General features: G+C 49.3%; 1 protein-coding gene across 5 annotated transcripts in view; it reads left to right on the top strand.

Moving 5' to 3' along the window:
* Window positions 1-995: 995 nt before the first annotated feature.
* Window positions 996-21,907, top strand: part of POSTN (periostin) — a 56,972-nt gene continuing 36,060 nt past the window's right edge. For 2 of the 5 annotated variants that reach the window (XM_077346250.1, XM_077346247.1), the window contains exons 1-8: window positions 997-1,238; window positions 4,954-5,052; window positions 12,132-12,196; window positions 12,679-12,836; window positions 14,258-14,422; window positions 15,488-15,634; window positions 17,672-17,813; window positions 21,687-21,899. In XM_077346250.1, coding sequence (XP_077202365.1) covers window positions 1,117-1,238; window positions 4,954-5,052; window positions 12,132-12,196; window positions 12,679-12,836; window positions 14,258-14,422; window positions 15,488-15,634; window positions 17,672-17,813; window positions 21,687-21,899 — 1,111 coding nt within the window. In that variant the 5' untranslated portion in view covers window positions 997-1,116. Of the gene's footprint in view, window positions 1,239-4,953; window positions 5,053-12,131; window positions 12,197-12,678; window positions 12,837-14,257; window positions 14,423-15,487; window positions 15,635-17,671; window positions 17,814-21,686; window positions 21,900-21,907 lie in introns of all 5 variants that reach the window. The other 3 variants (XM_077346249.1, XM_077346245.1, XM_077346248.1) reach the window with 2 other exon arrangements.

Genomic DNA, 21,907 nt, shown 5'->3' with positions numbered 1-21,907 from the left:
TTTCCATTGTGGAGAGAGAGATGAGGCCTGTAGAGCAACAGGAGAAGTGGGCTCCAGTGATGTCTAGTGATGCCAGTGGCTAGCCAAACTTCTGGGGAAGGGCACGCAACTCGTGTGGAGCTCTTGTGTAACCCCAGGGTTCTGCGGAACCCCTGTTGGGAATCCCCAAGGGAATCAATGCATGTGATAGAATCATAGAACCATAGAGTTGGAAGGGGCCATACAGGCCATCTAGTCCAACCCCCTGCTCAACGCAGGATCAGTCCAAAGCATCCTAAAGCATGTACATAGTAGGTGGACTGCATCAACGGCTTCAAGGGCAGCCCAACACGGAACCCATTGCAGTAGTCCAGACTACAGGTTACCAAAGCAGGGATGAGTACTGCTCTATCAGGAGTATTGGTCACTGCTTACAAACCAAGGCCATGTGTATCTGGAGAGGCTCTGCAACAAAGAAGGCCTTCTTCCCACAAGCCACCAAGGTAGGAGTGATTCTTTTTGTTCACTGTAGCCAGCCACTGGCAGATGCTCCTCCAGGCCTAAACATTCGCTGCATCTTGTAGAACCACCACCTCTTGGAGGAAAAGGGCCACGACAGCCACTTTCCTGCATGCTGAGAATGTTATCACAGGAAGAAATGTACTGTTTTGTGTAACCCCTCCTCACATTTATTCCAGAAACAGCCTGACACCCCATTGTCACCTGTGCGAAGCAGGGCCGGATTTTCCTGTGAGGAGAACAACCAGAACCTTACTTCACAAACGGTGCCCCCATTCTGGCCGTGAGATAAAGAATCCCCTGCAACCCTCGCTGCCTCATCAAACCGGTCTTTGAAGAAAAACCAAAGTGAGGAGCTTCTGGACTGGAAGGGGAAACCGGGGGTGGGGGGAGGCGGGACAGAGCCCACCCCCACGGAGTGTCCTCATGTCTCACTTGCAGGCCAAGCTGATTAAAACCGGCTGAAGGAGGCTGTTTCTGGAGGGAGGCTCCCAGTCTCAGGTTGAGCTGTTCTCCCCTCCCACTGTGCTGTAGCATGTATATAAACTTTGAACTCTCAGGAGCCTCCAGCTAGTTCTCTTCTCAGCCGAGTGAGGAGCAGCAGAGAGGGAAGCGAGGATGGCACTCTGTTTGCTCACCGTCCTGGCCGTGGGGCTCCTGTCCGTCTCCCATCCTGCGGATTCTGCAGCACACTACGACAAGATCTTGTCCCACAGCCGGATCCGGGCACGCAATCAGGGGTGAGTCTGGGTTTTCTGTCCCCTCCTCTCCAAAATCCTGTACCATTCCTAAGTTCTGTTCCCCCCAGAGCGATTGTTTCGGGTTAAGGAGAATGTTCCAAGGAGAAGGACGGTAACGTCTCCAGCGCAAAAAAAGACCCTCTGTGAGTGAGATGAAGTTTTTCAGTTAGACAAAGGAGCTGATTTATGAGAAGCACCATAAAGCGCATGTAAGAAGCATGTGCACTTTTCAGACCCTTGAGGGCTTCAATTGGGGTTCATGTTGGTCATCTGTTTTCAGTGCCAGGACTAAGCCCTGGAACAAGTGATTCCAGAAGTTGCACTAAGTGCTCTGACAGACGCCAGGGCATTTCCCTCAACGGAGGAAGGAAGGTTCCCCACACATCTGGCACCAGCAAGATTAGCTGGATGCAGATGTGAGCCATACGAACGAAGCTCAGAGATTGTTCCGATTTGCAGTACCTTACTCCAGTGTTTCAACTGCCTTACTTTTTGTTTCAAATAAAACATCAACTCGCTTTGAAACTTGGAGCACTAAATCGGGAGGTTGGAGAAAGCTAACAGATTAATTTGTATTCAGACCAGACAGTTCAAGATGACATGTTTGAACGATCCGGGTTCAGTGTAAGTCTCTTATACACCAGTTTTTAAGAAATATTATAATTAAGAAAGGTCAAAGTACGGTTGAACGTTTTACATGCGTAAATCATGTCTTAAAAATTAAAAAATGCATTTTGTTGAGCAAAATGTGTAATAACTTTAACAGATATAACGTGGCTAGCTTTAAGAATTAGGAAAGAATGGGTCACTCATGTATAGCCATGACAGGTCCACAGAACTTCTTATGTTTTTTGGTTAGCGGATGTATTGCACGCCTCTTAATCTAGTCTCTTGTTTTATATTTTAACAGTTTTATTCGTTTTATAGCTTTTATGGCTCATTTTATCCGTGTAAAATAGTCAACGGCTTCTAAATGTTGGCTTTTTAAGTTTTATTGTTGATGCATTTTTAACCTTTTAATGTATTACCTTCCCTTTACAAACTGCTATTGTATAGTAGTGCTTCAAAAATTTTGGTCTAAATGACCGTAAATAAATAAAGAGCTGTGTAACAGATATAACATTATAATCTCCCCGCCTCTTTCTGAAATGATGTAACAGATTATTGCGTTTCCTGCGTTGAGCAGGGGGTTGGACTAGATGGCCTGTATGGCCCCTTCTAACTCCATGATTCTATGATTCTATGATTGTTTGAGTGCACAGAGAAACATCACCACAATATATAACATAAAGTTTGCCTGTGTGGACCCCTCGATCCCAAGGGGACATCTGCTGGAGAACTCCTTGTGGTCCGACGTCCAGATTTTGAACGGATGTCATCTCTGCGGAAACATCTTTCCCTCAAAATCAAAACGAAGATGGCTTTCTTCCAAATATACCTCCCTTCCTCTTTTCTTGTCATATACTTATTAGGATGTTTCTTCTTGCAGTCTTCCAGACAGTGGCCATCAAAATAGTGCCTTGAATTGCAGGAGATGAGAGTTTTTCTTTTGGAGGGAGAGGAAACATGTTTTTCACCCTGCCCCGATAGTGCACAGCTCGCAGCCCCAAAGCTCTGCTGATGAAACCCCACAGCCGTGAGGAAGGTGACTCCGGAGAGCCTGGTAGTTGGATGTTCTTCACACGGCTTCATCCCTGATTGAGAATCTCTTCCTGCCAAGAAGAGAACTTTCATGAGGCCTCATAAAACTTGGAGGGACTTCATGAGGAAGGAGCCACAGGCTCTTAATGGCACCTGGAAACCTGAACAGATCCAAGAGCTCTCCCATTGCCACGTGCTCCTGGACAGTTGGCAAGGAAGAGGAGCCAGCTTAGTGAAGTGGTTAGGAGTGCAGACTTCTAATCTGGCATGCCGGGTTCGATTCTGCACTCCCCCAAATGCAGCCAGCTGGGTGACCTTGGGCTCTCCACGGTGCTGATAAAGCTGTTCTGACTGAGCAGGAATATCAGGGCTCTCTCAGCCTCACCCACCCCACAGAGTGTCTGATGTGAGGAGAGGAAAGGGAAGGCAATTGGAAGCCGCTTTGAGACTTCTTTGGGTAGAGAAAAGTGGCAAATAAGAACTTCTTCTTCATTAATCTCAGGGCTCTCCCAGCCTCTCCTCCCTCACAGGGTATCTGCTGTTGGGAGAGGAAGGGAAGGCGACTGTAAGCCGCTTTAACTCTCCTCTGGTCGAGAAAACTGGCATCTAAGAACCAACTCTTCTTCTTCTTGCTGTTCTTCTTCTTCCTGCCCAAGAGAGCAGGACTATCTCAAGAGCAGAGCTTGGCTTGCAGTCACTGTCCAGAGCTTCTAGAGGCAGGGGATCCTAGGATGACAATGGCTGCATTTGAAATTCCAATAATATGAAAGAGAGAGGGACTTTAGATGGCCCTGCTGATAAAGCGGCCACCCACCACCCACCGCATCCCTCCTGGCGACACCCACATGTTGCTCGTGTGCGGGAGCCTCCTAGCAGTGAGTGGCAACTTCCCCAAAGCATCTGGTATCCTTTAGGACTTATGCACTATCCATGCGGTGTTGAGGTGAAGGGCAGTGGACTCTGATCTGGAGAACCAGGGTTGATTTCCCACTCCTCCACTTGCAGCCAGCAGGCTGAACTTGGGCCAGGCCCAGTTATCTGAAAGGTCTCTCAGCCCCACCCACCTCACAGGGTTTCTGTTGTGGGGAGAGGAAAGGGAAGGTGACTGGAAGCCACTTTGGGACTCCTTCGGGTAGTAAAAAAGCAGGATACCAAAACCCAGCTCTTCTTCTTGTTCTTCTACTTTTTCATGAAGGTTGTATAAATTGAGAAGCCACTTCTGTGACTAGGGGACAGAGCATTCTGGGCTGGAACTCCCAGGTATAGCTACACTCAAGTGTAAAAACTGTTTGCCTGTTTTATAGCAAGAACAAATTGAGCCATTACACGTTCTACTAGCAAGCAGTTCTGTGAATATTGGTGTGAGTGGAATGTACCCTCTAGTTGCCGCTGGCTAATGGAGGCCCTGTGGCAGGGGCTCATGGTTACTGTAGTCCATGGACATCTGGAGAGCCCATTTGGCCACCCCTGTTTAAGGGTTTCTAGGCAAGAGATGAACAGGGGCAGATTGCTGGGACCCGCCTCTGTGCAGCACCCCTGGGTTGCCTTGGAATTCTCCCATCCAGACCAGGGCTGATCCTGCTTAGCTTTTCAGATCTTGTAAATCAAGGCCAACCTTATGAGGAATTGTCAAATAACAGTCCAGTGACTGAAACTGCCATCAAGTCACAGCTAACTTATGGCGAGCCCATGGAGTTTTCAAGGCATCCTGACTCAGGCACTGACCAACCAGTTCCTCCGGACGGCCAACAGCAGGGCATGCAGGTCAAGGCCTTCCTAAGAACATCAGAAGGGCCCTGCTGGGTCAACCAGTGCCCGCCCCAGTCCAGCATCCCATCTCACAGAGTGGCCGACCAGTTCCTCTGGACAGCCATCAGTAATGGCCAACTAGTTCCTCTGAATGGCCAAGATCTGACAGCATTAGACTAGCAGGGCCCATGAACCTTTAATGTAATGAAATTACTCCCGTTGAAATGGCTCCCGTTGTAGCCTTGATTTGTTCCTTATGGATGCGTCTACCAAGCAGCCTTTTACAAATTAGAACCGCAAATGACTGTGTCTTCTTTGCCCCCAGCCCAAATGTCTGTGCTCTCCAGCAAGTTATGGGAACCAGCAAGAAATACTTCAGTACCTGCAGGAACTGGTACCAAGGAGCCATCTGCGGGAAGAAAGCGTAAGTCCTGACTCCGCCATCAACGCTGTGAGGTGGGGGGCCGAGGTTGGACGTGGGGGACGCAAGTGATGAGCTGCTGAGTGATGGGTTAGGGGGAGGCTGGGGCTGGCATCTTGGCTCCAGCACTGGACACAGGCTCTCTTCGACTTCTTCCATGTTTCACTTGCTCTGCGTGTCCTGTGGTTTGGAAGGAAAGGGCCAGATCAGGAAGCGTGCTTGCCCAGCCAGGATGGAGTGCCAGGAATTTGGGTGTGATTCTTGATGTCTCCCTCACAGTGGAGACTCAGGTCACTAGAGTAGCCTAGGTAACATTTTTCCACCTATGCCAGGCAAGGCTAGAATTCTGTAACTCACTCTTCATGGGTCTTTCTTGGTCTTGACAAGGAAACTGCAGCCGGTCAGAATGCGGCTGCATGAGTCCTCACGAGAACACCTTGGCCAGGGCCCATATCTAGCCAGTGCTGAGGTAGCTGCATTGGTTGCCAGTTGAGTACAAGATCATGTTCAAGGTGCTGTTATTAACCTTTAAGGTCATATGCAGTCTGGACCCAGTGAGACCGTCTCTCACCCCATCTCACCTGCAAGGCACTTTGCCCACAAGCCCACAAGAAATTCAGCAGGCCTCAACCAGGGCCAGGGCCTTTTTGGTCCTGCCCCTGCCTGGTGGAATGAGCTCCTGGAAGAAGAAAGGGCCCTGTGGGAACTGACTCAGTTCCGCAGGGCCTGGAAAACAGAGTTTTTCCATCAGGCTTTTGGTTTAGATCAGGCTGGCAGAAGATCTTGCTCCTCCTCTGGAATTTGGACTCTCACCTGTAACATAATTCCTGGGGAACTGGGGGATCTAGCAGAATGGGGGTCGGGGTAGGATGTGGGGTTTGGGATTTTGGGGGGGAGTGTATTTGTATTTACCATTGTATTTGTATGGTTTCCTTTTACCGTACATTTTTATTGTAAGCACCCCCAGGGGTAGTGGTATACAAATATAATAAATAAACAAATAAATAAACAAACAAACATTACCCCATGGGATCACACACAGGGCCAGTTTGGTGTAGCGGTTAGGAGTACAGACTTCCAATCTGGCATGCCGGGTTTGATTCTGCGCTCCCCCACATGCAGCCAGCTGGGTGACCTTGGGCTCCCCAGGGCACTGATAAAACTGTTCTGACCGAGCAGGAATAGCAGGGCTCTCTCAGCCTCACCCACCCCACAGGGTGTCAGTTGTGGGGAGAGGAAAGGGAAGGTGACTGTAAGCTGCTCTGAGACTCCTTCGGGTAGGGAAAAGCAGCATCTAAGAACCAACTCTTCTTCTTCTTCTGAGTTGGCACCAAAGACAAGTAGCAGCCATGCCAGTCTGCCGTAGAACAGCTAGACTTGAGCCCTGTATCTTGTGGATACTAAACTTTTGATTTATTCTCCTGAAAGACTCCCCTTTGATGTTAAGGGCCCTGGAAACCTATTTCCAAAGACCCTGGATAGGAGATAAGCTGGGGAAGTTGAGGTTTGGGGAAGAGAGGGACATCAGTGGGGTAAAATGCCATTGACTCCCTCCCCTTTAAAAAAACCCTGCCATTTTCTCCAAGGGGACAGATTTTCTTCACCTACCAGGGATAGTCAAATTGCGGCCCTCCAGATGTCCATAGACTACAGTTCCCATGAGCCCCTGCCAGCAAAATGGACATCTGGAGGGCCGCAGTTTGACTACGCTAACACACTGGAGGTTTCCTGCCAGGCTGCAGGCTGGCAGGTTGGCCCACCTCTTCCTGCACCCGGTGTGCCTCATCTGCCTCCGATTTGTGGTCCTGCAGGGGAGCTGGGGCAGTGAAATTCCCAGTGCATGAACGGTCCTAGAGATTAATTGTAATTTTGGGAGATCTCCAGGCCCTGCCTGGGGGCTGGCAACCCTAGCTCCTGAGCTAAGGCAAAATGAAATGAGCAAAACATGCTGTCTTCTTTCCTGAGAACTAAAGCTTATCCCTCTGCGAGGGGAGGTGGGCAGATGACAGAGACCCCATTACTGTCCCCCCCCCACCTCTGTACTCAAGGAATTCTCATTAAGTCACATTTTCCAGCCAGGCTTCCTCTTGGCCGCTTTCCCAGACCTTTTAGCATGTCCGGATCAGGCCTTCCTTCTCCCTAAAGCCTTTCCATGCTGAATCCAGTCTTGTTCCGTCTTCTGGTCCCACCCAGTGTTTCCCCTCAGCTTACCCAACCCCCGTCCCCCTCCATCCTCCCCGACAGAACATTGCCAGCCTCTCTCCAGAAAATTTCGGAGCTGATCCCTCAGGAGATCCCATGGTCCTGGGAAGCCATGGTCCCTGCATCCACTTGTTTCCATTCCTGATATCTGGCAGGCCATCTATTAAGAGTGGGCAGGAGCTGTAGGGCAGGGCAGGCAGAAGGCCCCAGGGTCAGTCCTCGGCGAGTGGGGTGTCCTGGTTAAGAGCAGCAGTCTCTAATTGGAAGGACCGGGTTTGATTCCTCACTCCTCCTCAACATGAAGCCAACTGGGTGACTTTTGGCCAGTCGCAGTTCTCTCAGAGCTCTTGGGTGACCTTGGGTCAGTTGCCGTTCTCTCAGAGCTCTCTCAACCCACCAACCTCATAAGGTGCCTGTGGTGGGGAAAGGAAGGGAAAGTGATTGTGAGCCGCTTTGAGGCACATGAGGCCTGTTGGGTGACCTTGGGCCAGTCACAGTTCTCTCAGCCTCATCTACCTCACAGGGCATCAGTGGGTGGGGAGAGGAAGGGGAAGTGATTGTGAGATGCTTTGAGGCACATGCAACCAGCTGGATGACCTTGGGCTCATCACAGTCCTGATAGTGCCGTTCTGACGAAGCAGCTCTCCTGTGTTTATGAGTGTCCTTTCATGGGCACAGTTTTGATGTGACAGATCCCATAAACAACATGTATATTGTGGATTATCTGCCTAACCTCCATGCCCTGTCCATGGGTGGGAGCCCATGAAGTGAAGAGGCAGCATAGAGCTGCCATCCTCCAGGTGGGGCCTGGAGATCTCCTGGAATTAACATCTGGTCTTCAAATAGGGCTGCCAGCTGTGGGTTGGGAAATTCCTGGAGATTTTGGGGGTGAAGCCTGGGGAGGACGGAGTTTAGGGAGGGAAGGGACTTCAGTGAGGTATAATGCCAGAGAGTCCACTTTTTCCGGGGGAACTGATTTCTATCCAGTTGTAATTCCAGGAGATGGCCAGCCACTGCCTGTACGTTGGCGCCCCTCCACAAGAGCCCCTCCCCTCCTCAAACCCTGCCTCTCCCAGACTCCAGCCCCTGGTCACCCGGAGTTGGCATCTTTATGTCACGAGCCTTGGTGTTCTTCCTCAGGGGCAATGTTTTTTGTGGGGGAACAGGCCGGGAATCGGGGGGGGGGGGGGGCTGCCTGCTGTGGATCAACAGGACGTCCTCTGGTGCCTCTCTCCAAGGGGAGAGATCTGAAGTGAGAGGCAGGACGCCTGGTACCCAGCTCTGACTCACCGCCGTCTTCCTTTCGTGTTGGAAAAAACTCCCCGTTTAATGTGAAACTGGGGCTTGTGTTTGTGTGTCAGAGAGAGAGAGAGAGAAAGCAGGCCGGATCCTGACAGAAAGATATCGAGGGAAGGGTTCTGACCCTCCTCAGAGGCAGCCCTTCGCCCCAGCATCCCCCGCACTTCACATATATGTGGTGCGTTGTTTCCCAGCCGCATTGAATTGCGAGGGGAACAGATGGCTCTGCAGATTCAAAGCCAAAGGCTGGCTAGACATGAGTCCCTGGAGTGTCCCAGAGGAAGCTGCTGTGCGTTTAAAGGAACACGATAAGCTAAAATACTCCAGAAGAACATTTTAGTTGCGTCTTTACCCACGGGCATTCCCCCCCCCCCCCCGGCTCATCTGCATTAAATTTGTGTCAACCTTTTCTTCTCCCTACTGGCTAGAATCCTGCCTTGTTGCCAGTTGTACAAGGTCTCTCAGCCCTCTCCCACCTTTGTCCGGAGACAAAAGTCCAGGGCGCACCCAAGTGGCAAATGCATATTAAGTTCTCTGCCATACCCTAAAGAGGGCATTTGATTCTGCCAGCGGTTCTGCGTTTAGCTGATGGGGCAGAAGCGAATGAGTTCCCCTCACTCTGTATCAGGGATTCCCAGCCAGGATTCTGGGGAAAGCTGGGGTTCTGTGAGAGCTCCCCAGAGTTTCCCAGACATTCGGATGGCCGCTGGCATCACGAGACGTCACTAGATCCCCCTTCCCCTGTTGCTCTGCAGGCCTCGTCCCTTCCTCCACAATGGGAGTGGTCAGTGATCAATTGGGCCCCGCTTCTTCCTTCCATGCCCACTTCTCTGAAGGGGTACGTCACCCCTTCCGGGGTTCCCCGAAGCCTGAAAAATATTTCCGCGCTCAAATGGTTGGAAAAGGCTGCTCTATATCCACATGGGCATCTTAGAAAAGAGAAACGTCCCAACAGGCCTGCCTTCAGGGCTACTCTGCCGGGCATTTATGACCCCACCGGAACCTGTCCTGCCCTTGTAAAGGACTGACACCAGCAAGCAGGTCTTTGTTCCGTGTCTCCACCAAGCACTTGCCCTGTTCTGTGCATCTGCAGATGTTTCCAGGATTATAACTGAGCTCCAGTCCATAGACCAGTTTTCCTGGAGGAAACATCAGGAGTGGAGGTAGTCTTTGTGTCATTATACTCCCCTGGAGCCCCTCCCTTCCCCAAACCCCACCCTCCCCAGGCTCCACCCTCAAATCACCAAGAATTTCCTAACTAGGGTTGCCAACCTCTTGGTGTTGGCTGGAGATCCCCTGGGATTAGAGCTGATCTCCAGGCAACAGAGACCAATTCCTCTGGAGGAAGCGGCTGCCTTAGAAGGTGGACTCCCCGGCTTTCTATAACAATGAGGCCCCACCCCTCTCCAGACCCCGCCCTCTTCAGGCTCCACCCCCAAAACCGCCAGGTATTTCAAAGCCAATAGCTGACGACCCAGTTCCTGGCCCCCATGGGGCCTTCGGCAGTTCTGCGGGGCTTGCAAGACGGAGGTGTCCCGCCAGACCTACGGTTGAGGCCAGAAGGAACCTCGGAAGCTGCCGGCCTCCGTCTGAATCTTCCAGGCTGAAACTTCACTTACAACTTCTCTATATGGCCCCCCTCCTCCCACGTCCCATATGAGAGATAACTACAAAACTCTGAAAAATGGGAGAGTCACATGATCTCGTAATATGGGGACGCACGTTGAGTGTACAGAATGTGTGTCAGAACTCACTGACATGGCCATTGCAAACTGTGACCATTGGCAACATGTCTGTGTGTGTGCGGGTGTGTGCATGCATGCTTGCCTGTGCAAATTTGGCTGCAACTCCACTGTGTTTTGCACAGGGCTACAGTTTGTGTGGGAGAGAGTCCTCTGGCAGAAGCTCTGGAAAGCTTTTTTAGTTTTTTACCATTAATTTGGGGGGGAAATTGAAGGTTTATTTTCACCAGTGCCCAAGCACAGCCACATAGTGATGCTAATTTCCTGCCTTTCCTTGCTAACTTGCATTTCTCTTTGTGACTTAATTGAATCCTGCACACTGGCCATGATCTTGGAAGTCTTAGAAAGCCTGTCCTGTGTGGATTGCACTCTGTCCCCCAAATGGATCGACACCAAGCATTTCTTCACTTTGGCAGTTTGCAGAAGGTCCATGAGGCTCAGCTGCTATTTTAATGTTAGGCTTCCAAAGACTGCCAAAGTGTCCCCCCCCCCCTCCCAAACTCTATTCACTAAAGTATTATGGGGGAGAAAGTTTTCAGAACTTTATGCTTCCCATACCAGAGTCTCTCTCTCTCTCTCTCTCTCTCTCTCTCTCTCTCTCCATCTCATGTCAATTTAATTCCAGACTGAATTAAATGTATTTATTTTGCTTGCATGCAGCACTGAAATCCCTTTTTGTTTTGTTTTTTGTTTGCACTGGGGGCAGCGTCCATTGCCTCCTTGTCAAAACCCCTTTCAAGTTAATACCAGCAGGGAACAAAACCTTGTGCAGCTCCTCTGAATTATTTATTATGTATTTATGTGCAGGTTTTTAGGCCACCCTTCTTCAAGGGCTCAGGGTGGCTTACAACATGTTAAAACAATAAAACGAGTTTTAAACCTTAACGTTAAAATCCAGTATACATTAAAATTCAAAAAGCTCCCCTCTTCTCTCCACTTGGAGTGGGGAGGAGTGAAGTGTTAGGATGGCTGCACAGGAAGGCCAGTTTGCTGGTGGCATTAACTCTACCCCCCCCCCCAATCCTTTTGATTTTGTAATTTACTGTCTGAGACTACTGATAATCTCGTATCACTAGACTCAGGACATTTGTAAAAAATAAAATTAAAATTAAAAACAGGGCGGACTGGAGCTTGCATACCGATGAAGGGGGAAGGATGGGGGACAGTGCAAATGCCCTCGGTGTGGGAGGGGAGTGACCTTTGGGGGGTGGCAAAAGGGTGGGAGAATTGATGTGCTTTTGAATTACCTTCAGCTTCCACGTGAAAGGTGGAAACCAGCACAAATGCACTCTCAGAAAGCCTGGGGAGACGGGGGTGGGGTGGGTGGAAATCAGTTCAGAAGGACAAAGAAAACACAATGGACATGCACAGTGAAAGTGAGGAAAACACCCATCCATCCATCCATCCATAATAGGCCATTGTCCCCTTTGGATGGCCGTATTAATCAAGAGAGATTTTTCTCAGATTGGTTCGTTACCTGCGATTTCAGTGACTGAAGCCACGGAGCTTTTGCTGTTTGCTTTTCATTGTGTATGTGAACTTACCATGTCCAGAATATCAGAGAGTATTGTTTCTAGAGAGCAAGGTTGATTGATGGGGTGGCCAACCTCCAGGTGGGGCCTGGAGATCTCCTGGAATCAAACTGATATCCAACCTAGGGAGATTGGTTCCTTTGGAGAACATGGCTGCCTTGGAAGGTGGACCATGTGGCATGAGACCCCACTGAGGCCCCCCCTTCTTCCCTCCCGGGGTGAGTAACGTGCTCAGCCCGGATTGTTAAGTGAGAGCAAGACGGCATTGAGCTAAGGAATAAAGCAAACTTGTTTCTCTGCTCTGCAGGACGGTCTTATATGAATGCTGCCCGGGCTACATGAAGATGGACGGGGAGCGCGGATGCCCTGCAGGTACCCTTTCCTTGCCAATGAGTGCCAGGGGGTGGCTTTGGGCAAAGGAGAGAGGAACCAGCTCTAGAGGGGGGAGAAGCACTTCTGAAGGAAGAGCCACACTCAGCTATGATTGACTTGTTTCCTCCTCCTTCAACTCCCTGTCAGCTGAAGCCAGGTTAGCCTCTCAAGTGTCAATAGCTCTCTCAGCCTCCCCTCCCTCACAGGGTGTCTATTGTGGGGAGAGGAAAGGGAAGGCGACTGGAAGCCGCCTTGAGACTCTTTCTGGTAGAGAAAAGTGACCCTAAGACCCCTCGTGTGGGCATGCAGCTGTGTACGACTTTTCCTTTGACACCTTTCTAGAGATTCACTTTTGCACAAAGTTTGGCACATTCTAAATTTGGGGCTGCAGCGCTTTGTTCAGGGAAGGCGGAGCCACTGGTGCGAACAAAACAGCAACAGGAGACTTCAGGGCAGCGCCGTCTGTTTCTTGTCCGTTGCAGTTGCGCCTATAGATCACGTGTACGGCACTTTGGGGATCGTGGGGGCCACCTCGACACAACAGTACTCTGACATGTCAAAGCTGCGAGAAGAGATCGAAGGGCCCGGATCTTATACGTTCTTTGCACCCAGTAACGAAGCCTGGGACCTCTTGGATCGGGTAAATATTTGACGTCTGAGTCCAGCGGCACCTTTAAGACTAAAAAGGTTTTATTCTTGGCGTAAGCCAGGGCTATCCCGACCAGGGGTCCGTGGAAGGGCTAATGGGAGTTGACGCAGAAGTAACTGAATGATAAGCACAGTTAAGACCGAATTAAAGCAGTTGGGAAGACCTTTGAATAGCTGCAAATTAACACACAGATGATAAAAGAGTTAACAAACAGACATGCGAATTGAGTCCAGCAGCACCTCTAAGACCAAGCAACTTGTATGTGCTGATGACATGGTTATATTAAGAAGGAAGGCTTCAGCGGCGGAAGACAGTGCTTAGAGCCACCCTCAAGTAGCAGTGGACTTTGGTAACTCGTGGGCAGGGCTTCGGCTGAAACCTTATATTCGGGTGGCCAAAATGTGGCTCTTCAGGTGCCAGCCCTCTCCCTCAAATTGTTTAGAGCCTGGGGCACCTTTGGAACTCTGACACAGCCTGAGGGGCACAGCCCCAAAATGGCTGCCCCAAAAGGGCTACCGCAGGAGGTGAAACCAGTCACGAGATGACTCCTTGTGCTGCGGTGGCAGCTGCTGCCCAAGGATTTTTTAAAAATCTGCACAGCTCATCAACTCTCCTGTGGCACTCAAAAGCCCTGCTGGGCAAAAATCCCATCTGGCTCTGCCCATTTTCCCAAAACTCTTGGCGGGCACCAAGTGTTCTTATTTATGAACCCCAGAAGAGCCCTGCTGGACCAATCCAGAGCTCCATCTAGTCCAGCCTCCCGTCTCACACAATAAGCAACCATGTACACCAGGGGGTCAACAACGGGGCACAGAGGCCGAGGCATTTCCCTGGTACTGCCTCCTGGCTCTGGGATTCAGAGGTTTACTTCCTCTGAGATATAATAGATATAAATATTCATAACTTTTTGTTCATTCATACCGCCCTGAGATATCACCGTCAGGGTTGGTATGTAAATTGCATGAATGAATGAACGAGCGAACAAACGAATGAATGAATGAATGTATGAATGAATGAATGAATGAATGCCTCTGAACATGGAGGTTCCCTTTAGTCAACATGGCTAGTAGCCACCAACAGGCCTGTCCTTCATGAATCTGTCTAATTCCCCTTCAAAGCTGTTTATTCCTGTGTCCATCACGACATCCTCTAGCAGTGTATTCCACTTAAAACTGAGTAAAAAAGTATTTCAGTAAATAAGTATTTAATCACTTAAAGTTTAGTTAACAAGAATTTCCTTTTGTCCATCTTGAATCTAATGTTCATTGGCTTGTGAATACACCAATTCCCTCTGAGAAGCATAAATGACTCATTCTGGCTCCTCGAACAGCCATAAATACCAGGATCTTTGTGCCAGAAAAAACTGACCAATAGAAAAGATGGAAGAAACTAACTGAATACTTTCTCCCCAGGAAATCCACAGTGGCCTGATAGAAAATGTAAACATTGAATTGTACAACGCCCTCCACAACCACATGGTGAACAAGCGTCTGCTGACGAAGGACCTCAGGAACGGCCTGACGGTGGTGTCCATGTATAACGACCAAAACCTGCACATTAATCACTATCCCAACGGTGTAAGTTTTTAAAAATGTATTTTCCCACCTATAACATGGGCTAGAACACTGGAGCATCCGTTATAAACTATTCGCATAATAAAGAAAGGATCCAGGGCTTCACACTGCCAGGCAGAATTTCGGTCTTATGAACTCTGGAATCCACAGTTGCTTATAAGGATCCGAGATGCGCAAAATCTTTATTGTCCTTCCGCCAAATGAACAACCCAGCCATGGCTGTCATGTCATCAGAAAAGGAAGTTTAAGCCTATTTAATGTGACTGACAATTTAAGAAGATCTGTGAGAAATGGGACCCAGTTGGAATGCTTATGAAAATCTGCACCAGGACAATTCGCATGGCTGACCTAGATATGTACTAATCTATCACATCCATCTGCGACTAACCGGCCCAAGCAAATGAAGTTGTTGAGAGTTTTATAATGGCTTTGAAGAAGTATTGTGGATTGGTTTGGCTAGGTGGGAGTTTCAGATCAATTTCAGCTCGATTTATTTCCACGGCTCCTTCAAAATCTTTGAGTACAGCGCTGGAAGAAGAGGTTGTGCATTGAGTCAGGAAGATGGCTATGCTATTATCGTTTGGAAAAAATTGTTATTTCTACCTCGATTTCGTTCTCTTGTGTATTTTAAACAATTCTCATATAAAAATGTATGAGTGTGTGTGTGCGAGAGAGAGAGAGGGACAGACAAACAAAGAGAGAGACAAACAGAGAGAGTATAAGTCAGTGGTAGTCAAACTGCGGCCCGCCAGATGTCCGTGGACTACAATTCCCATGAGCCCCTGCCAGAATTTGCTGGCAGGGGCTCATGGAGATTGTAGTCCATGGACATCTGGAGGGCCGCAGTTTGACTACCCCTGGTATAAGTGGTGCATTTTGGCATTTTCAATTCCATGAACGAGTAGATCTTATGCCAGACAGCTCATAAACAAGTTGTAAGAAGACGACAAATGGAGAAACGTGTGGAACATTCTAGATAATCGTCTGTGGCCAGCAGTAAAAGATACAGAGCTCAGTTTATCACAAGCATTGTGCTTAATATTTCCTGGCACATTTCTTTAAACACAGGTTGTTACTGTTAACTGCGCCAGAATCATCCATGGCAACCAGATCGCCACCAATGGGGTCGTTCACGTTATCGACCGTGTGCTGACCCCGGTTGGAAATACCATCCAAGATGTCATCGATGTAGAAGACGACCTCTCCTCTCTCAGAGTAAGGATGCTCTTTTATTTGGCGTTTCTGTTGGTTTTGTAAATACACATACGCTACGTCCTCATGTGTAAGAAGGGGTAATTACCGTGTGAACATTGCGACAAACTGAGAACAAATTGGCTACAAGATGGGATGGGAAGAGACAGCCATCCTGGTTTTCTGATGTCACTGCAGAGCCAGATTTGATCGGTGGCTTTCCGTGGCATCCCAGTGAAGCCAAACCTGAGCGAGGGCCGTGTGTCCTGCCCTTATGCTGCGTTTGATGGGTGAAGCGAAATCGGTGATGCTGAGCAGTCATGTATTGTGTGGTTTTGACTTCCAGCGAGACTGAATCAGGTTCCCACCCTTAGGAATCACCGATAGAAGACGGGCCTCATCATAGCCTATGCAAAGGGTAGTAAAATGGGGTGGGGGGCTCTTTCTGCACAGCTCTAGCGAATGTCACAACGCATACATTGATTCCAGTTGGTTTAGAGCAGGGTGGCCAAACTGCGACTCTCCAGATGTCCGTGGAGTCCTTGCCAGCAGCATGGATTTAGGCTCCGGCATGCTGCTGTCAGGGGCTGGTGGGAATTGTTGTCCATGGACATCTGGGCTGAATCTGCACCGAGCTTTTATTCCAATCCCAGGTTGATTAAATCACTGCCGTCTACACTGAATGTAATTTCCATTTTGATTATGGGTGATTTAAATTAAAAACCTGCTCTCCCCACTCACTTACCTGCTTGTGACCTCATGAGGATGGGTTTCTGTTCCAAGTCGCGGGAGGGGGGAGCACAAATTGGCAGTGAGCTGAGGAACAAGATCTGTCCTCCCACATCATGCATCCTCTCCCCTCTACTGTGTCACTGGATGATTCAACGGACATAGAAACAGTGCCCCGAGGGGTGTGGGAAGGCAAGGTGGGAATGAGGACAAAGCTACAGATCCTGCTTTGGGGTGGGCTGGATTGGGGCTCCTGGACCTGACTCCCTTTCCTGGCAGCCCTGCATCAGCTGCAAGGAATGTCAGTTTAAAAGCTTGCGGAAGATCAATGAAATGGCCATGGGGGTCAGCAGCCTTCCGGGGGGACGTTTGGAGATCTCCCAGAGTAACAACTGGTCTGCACACCACATACTTCGGTTACCCAGGAGAAAGTGTCAGCTCCGGAAGGGGGATTCTATGGCACTGGAGCCCACCGAGGTCCCTCCCCAGGCTCCACCTCCAAATCCTTGGGAACTTCCCAACCCGGAGGGGTGCCTGCCTTCTCCTCCCGGCCGTTCTCCCTAAAAGAATTGGCCTGGGCAGGAGTCATTTTCATCACTTTGGAGGTGCCTAAGTGCAGAACGAGCCAAGTGCTTATTTGGGCTGGGGAAGATGGTGAGGAGGAAAAGGTGAGAGCCAGCATGGCACCATGGGTAAGAGCGGCAGCCTCTCATCTGGAGAACGGGGTTTCATTTCCCATTCCTCCTCCATATGCAGCCAGCTGGAGGACCCTGGGTTAGTCAGAGTTCTCTTAGAGTGATTCTCACAGAGCAGATCTCTTCGAGCTCTCTCAGCCCCACCTCCCTCACAGGGTGTCTGTTATGGGGAGAGGGAGGGAAAGGTGTTTGGAAGCTGTTTTGGGGCTGCATCAGGTAGTGAAAAGCAGGGTATATATAAAAAAAACACCTCTTGTCTTCTTCAGTGGCTGATCAAAAGACTCTGGCTGGCCCTGAACATGCTACACTAAGGTGACCAGATTGCCCCACTTTTGGAGGGATGTCTGGGAGCACCTGGCAAATTGTACTTATGTTGAAATTTAAAAACATATATTACAATAGTTTTTTTGCGTTCTATGCGTTCTATGAAAATTTGTTGCTCCATATAGACCAAATTTTTAATCAAGAACCCCCCCCCCCCCGTCAATGGTGTCCCACTTTACCAATGTTAAAATCTGGTCACCTTATGCTACACCTGTCATGAGGCCCCAGGGGTGGGGGGGGGGCTTTTCTGTGCCTGAAAGGTTGTGTAAAGGTTTGTCTGACCCCTCCCCCTCCCCCTCCCCTTCTGTCTTAGGCCGCTGCCATTGCATCCGGCGTGATGGATACTCTTGGGAAGCCTGGACATTACACCCTCTTCGCCCCCACCAACGAAGCTTTTGCCAAACTTCCTCGTGGCGTGCTAGAAAGGATCATGAGCGACAAGGTGGCTTCTGAAGGTAATTCTGAGAGCTTCAGGTCAGAGAAAAAGCACGGCTGCTGGGACGCCTGCAGAACAGGGGCCTAACCGGGGAGCTTTCCTTCTTTGCAATGTCCACTGTGTGTCCAGTTCCCAAACAGCGTTTGGAGTTGTTTTGCATCTCAGCATGACTAGAGCCAGCATGGTGTTGGACTACTCTAGGATCTGGGCCCTACTCTACTGGAGAAGCTTGTGGAGTGACCTTGGACCAGCCACAGACTCTCAGCCTCGCCTACCTTGCAGGGAGGGTGTGAAGAGAATTGCCGAATAAGAGCTGGTTTTCATAACCCAGTTTTCACTACCCCAAGGTAGTGCCCAAAGCAGCTCGCATACACCTTTCCCTTCTTCTCCCTGCAACAGACACCCTGTGAGGGAGGTGGAGCTGAGAGAGCCCTGTGAGGTCCCACGCTACTGAAAACCAGCCATGTCCTCAGGACTGTCCTTGAACAGAGACAAAAGCCACAGTTTCCCCTCCTTTCTCCAAACAGGATTTAAGCACAGTCGTTGTTGTTGTTGTTGTTGTTGTTGTTGTTGTTGTTGTTGTTGTTGTTGTTGTTGTTGTTGTTGTTGTTATTTTGGTTGGTCAGTCGTGCTGCTTGCCACCCACAAGCAAATGGTGATCTGAAAAGGGGGTGGGCAGTTGAGCATCCCTGAGGGGAGAAAAGCCAAATCAGCTGTTTCAAAGTGTGATCATTCAGAATGCTGCACAGGTGCAATGACAGCCACCAGGGGCGGGGGGGGGGGTCACCAAAACAGGGCGGAACGTGCTTGCTGCTTAACGTTTCTAATTACTTCTTTCTCAGGAAATAAATGATTCTCCTCAGCGGCAGTTCTGTCTTCTGCTTGGTTGAGGGTGGGTGGAGTGGTAGCCCTCCCCTCCCCAAATGCTGAGCCGGAGACTTTATTTCAGAGATTCTGCCTCAAAATATTGACAAAGACCGTCCAGGATCTAGACCAGGGGTGGTCAAACTGCGGCCCTCCAGATGTCCATGGACTACAATTCCCAGGAACCCCTGCCAGCGAATGCTGGCAGGGGCTCCTGGGAATTGTAGTCCATGGACATCTGGAGGGCCGCAGTTTGACTACCCCTGATCTAGACCCAGAATCCCTCCGATCCTTTCCCTCTGTCAAATCCTGGCCTCTCCTGCTCCTCCTGGATTTCCTTATTATTGTTTGTTTGTGTGTTTATATACTGCCCTCCCCGAAGGCTCAGGGCAGTTGACAGGAACAGTACGAATAACTCGGTTTATAATAATACAATAAGAACAATAGCAACATTATGGAACAATAGAATACCGGGGAGAATAACAGGTTAATGTTTACTGATGGCTCAGTGGGATAGGCGACTCTGCAGCAATGGTTGCAGGAGGGAGGCTGGGGGGGGGGATGGGAAACGGTGGTTCTGGTCGACCTCAGCCGAATGCCTGGCGGAAGAGCTTCCGTCAGGGCCCTGATCTCCTCTGGGAGCTCCTTCCACCAGGTGGGAAGCCCTGGTTAAGGTCAAGCAGGCTTCCTTGGGGCCAGGGATCACATCCCGATCTTGAGGCTTTGCTCATGGCCCACAGGAGGTACTGATACAGACAGCCCGGCTTGGTTCAGTTGGTCATTTCCCAGTAGAGAAGGGTCAAGCTACACAATAGGCCCAAACTGTGCCGGGTCACTGGAATGCCAGCCCACAGGTGTACATTGGTTGGTTTATTTGCTTCATTTGGTTCCCAGTGGGGAAGAAAAGCGGCTTAGGTTGTCTACTTTTCCTCCGTTATCCTCACAACAACAACCTTGTAAGATATATTAGGTTGACTGTGACAAGAGGCTGATTCTGTGAAGGCTCAAGGGGGTGGCAGGTGACAGTAGATGAGCGATAGGGTTGTGAGTGTCCTGCATAGTGCAGGGGGTTGGACTAGATGACCCATGAGGTCCCTTCCAACTCTGTGATTCTATGATTCTGCGTTGACCTGGCAAGCTTCCATGGCAGAGTGGTAATTAGAACCCGGGTCTCCCCATCCTAGTCCGACACTCTAACCCAGCCTTTCTCAACGTTGTTACTGTTGAGAAACCCCTGAAACCTTCCTCTAGGCTTCAAGAGGTCCCAGAAATGGCGTGATCATGCAGAATATTGTTGGGAAGCACAGCTGGGGACACACCCACCTGGGAACTCCCCTTCCCACCACCCCCCAGGCCCATCACTGGCCATTTTGGGAGGGCGGAATGAGTCAAAATGACCATATACAGTCATATCACCTGATAAACTATTTAAAATCTATTAATTCCCACCCATTCAGGAAAATCTTCCAGGACCATCAAGAAACCCCAAGGTTTCGTAAAACCCTGGTTGAGAAAATCTGCTCTAACCACTCATAGCATAAGGAAGAAGAGCAGGGTTTTTGTATCCCAATTTTTAATACTCAAAGTGGCTTACAATCGCCTGCCCTTCCTCTCCTTATAACAGACACCCTGAGAGGTAGGTGAAGCTGAGAAAGATCTGAGAGAACTGTGTCAGGCCCAAGGTCACCCCGTTGGCTGCCTGGAGAGGAGTGGGGAATCAAACTGGGTTCTCCACATTAGAGGCTGCTGCTCCTGACCCAGACACCACACTGGCTTGACATACATCAGTGGAACTCACCAGCACTGCATGGGGGAGTCGTCAGATCCTTGTTGGGGAGCTTGGGACGGACGGGGACGTCAGTACAATGCCAGAGAGTCCTTCCTCCAAAGTATCCATTTTCCCCAGGGAAACTGATCTCTGCAGTCTGAAGAGGAGCCATATTTCTGGGGGAACTGGAAGTTGGCATCTCTATTCTGAGCTGACGTGATTACCACGAAGTTAGAAACACAGCAGCCTCTTGAAGACAAAGCTACTGACAAGAACCTCTTATGGGTCTCCCTCGTAGTGATTCACAAAAGGCAGTGTGGGGTGTCTTTTTCCCACACCAGGCCTGGGAGTAGGCTGTTCCACTGCTCTTGCTGAATATGTATAGTTTTTGCTGAGTTTTTCTACTATAGTTTTTGGTTTGATGGCAGATGGTTGAATGGTTGCTAAGGTTAGATATGAGCCACACTGAGGACACGTTAGGGTTGAAAGGCACCTCCTGCATGTAAGGAAACAGATCAAGTCCTGCAGGATCCTTGCCGGGCCAAGGCAACGATCCATAGGCGTCTATTCCTTGTGAGGCGGTTGCTCAACAGTAGGCATTGTAGTTGGATACAGATATAAAAATATAAATAAATAAATCTCAACATTTGGGTCTGTTTTTAAGCCACAAACATCTCAATGTTTGGTTCTCCTTTTGAAAACGTAGACATGTTCTATGCTCTCTGCATTAAAACTCCTATCCGGTTTATCTTTTTTACTTGAGGCCTTAGATTGCTCAGATCTGGCCAGAAGAAGAAAGAAAATTTAATTCGATACATCTACCCAAAAAAGTATACCCTTCTTGATATTTAATACATAACTAGTTGGCGAATGAGTTAGATTTTCAATTGTTCTGTCTGTCTGTCTGTCTGTCTGTCTGTCTGTCTGTCTGTCTATCCATCCATCCATCTTTCCATCCATCCATCCCCCCTCTCAGACTCGCCACCTAGGGGCAATTAACAGCAAAATTCAAAACCATATTCTATTATAAATTAGGCAATAAAATAATACATGATTTTGAAATTTAATATATTTTATGAATTGGTGAGCCTCAGGTTAGAGCAGGTTGGAAAATTACAGATGTATTTATTATTGTTATTGAGATGAGTTGCAGTTAATGGCATCACGTTTTCTAAATGTCTTATGTCGCCCGCAATGCCGTACACTTCTCTGATGGGCTTCAGTGTCCTCACGAGGCCCTTTGTTCTCATCCTCCTTCAGCTCTGATGAAGTTCCACGTCTTGAACACCCTTCAGTGCTCAGAAGCGATCATGGGCGGGTCCGTCTTGGAGACCCTGGAAGGGAACACGATTGAAGTCGGCTGCGACGGAGAAAGCCTGACTGTGAACGGCGTGAAGATGGTCAACCGAAAAGACATTGTGACCACAAACGGTGTCATTCATCTCATAGATCAAGTGCTGATTCCCGACTCGGGTGAGTGG

This window comes from Paroedura picta, chromosome 7 (genome assembly GCF_049243985.1).
Source record: "Paroedura picta isolate Pp20150507F chromosome 7, Ppicta_v3.0, whole genome shotgun sequence".
In the NCBI taxonomy this organism is placed as follows: Eukaryota; Metazoa; Chordata; class Lepidosauria; order Squamata; family Gekkonidae; genus Paroedura; species Paroedura picta.
Note: the sequence above shows the minus strand (reverse complement) of the source record. Positions and strands in the feature narration are given on the sequence as shown.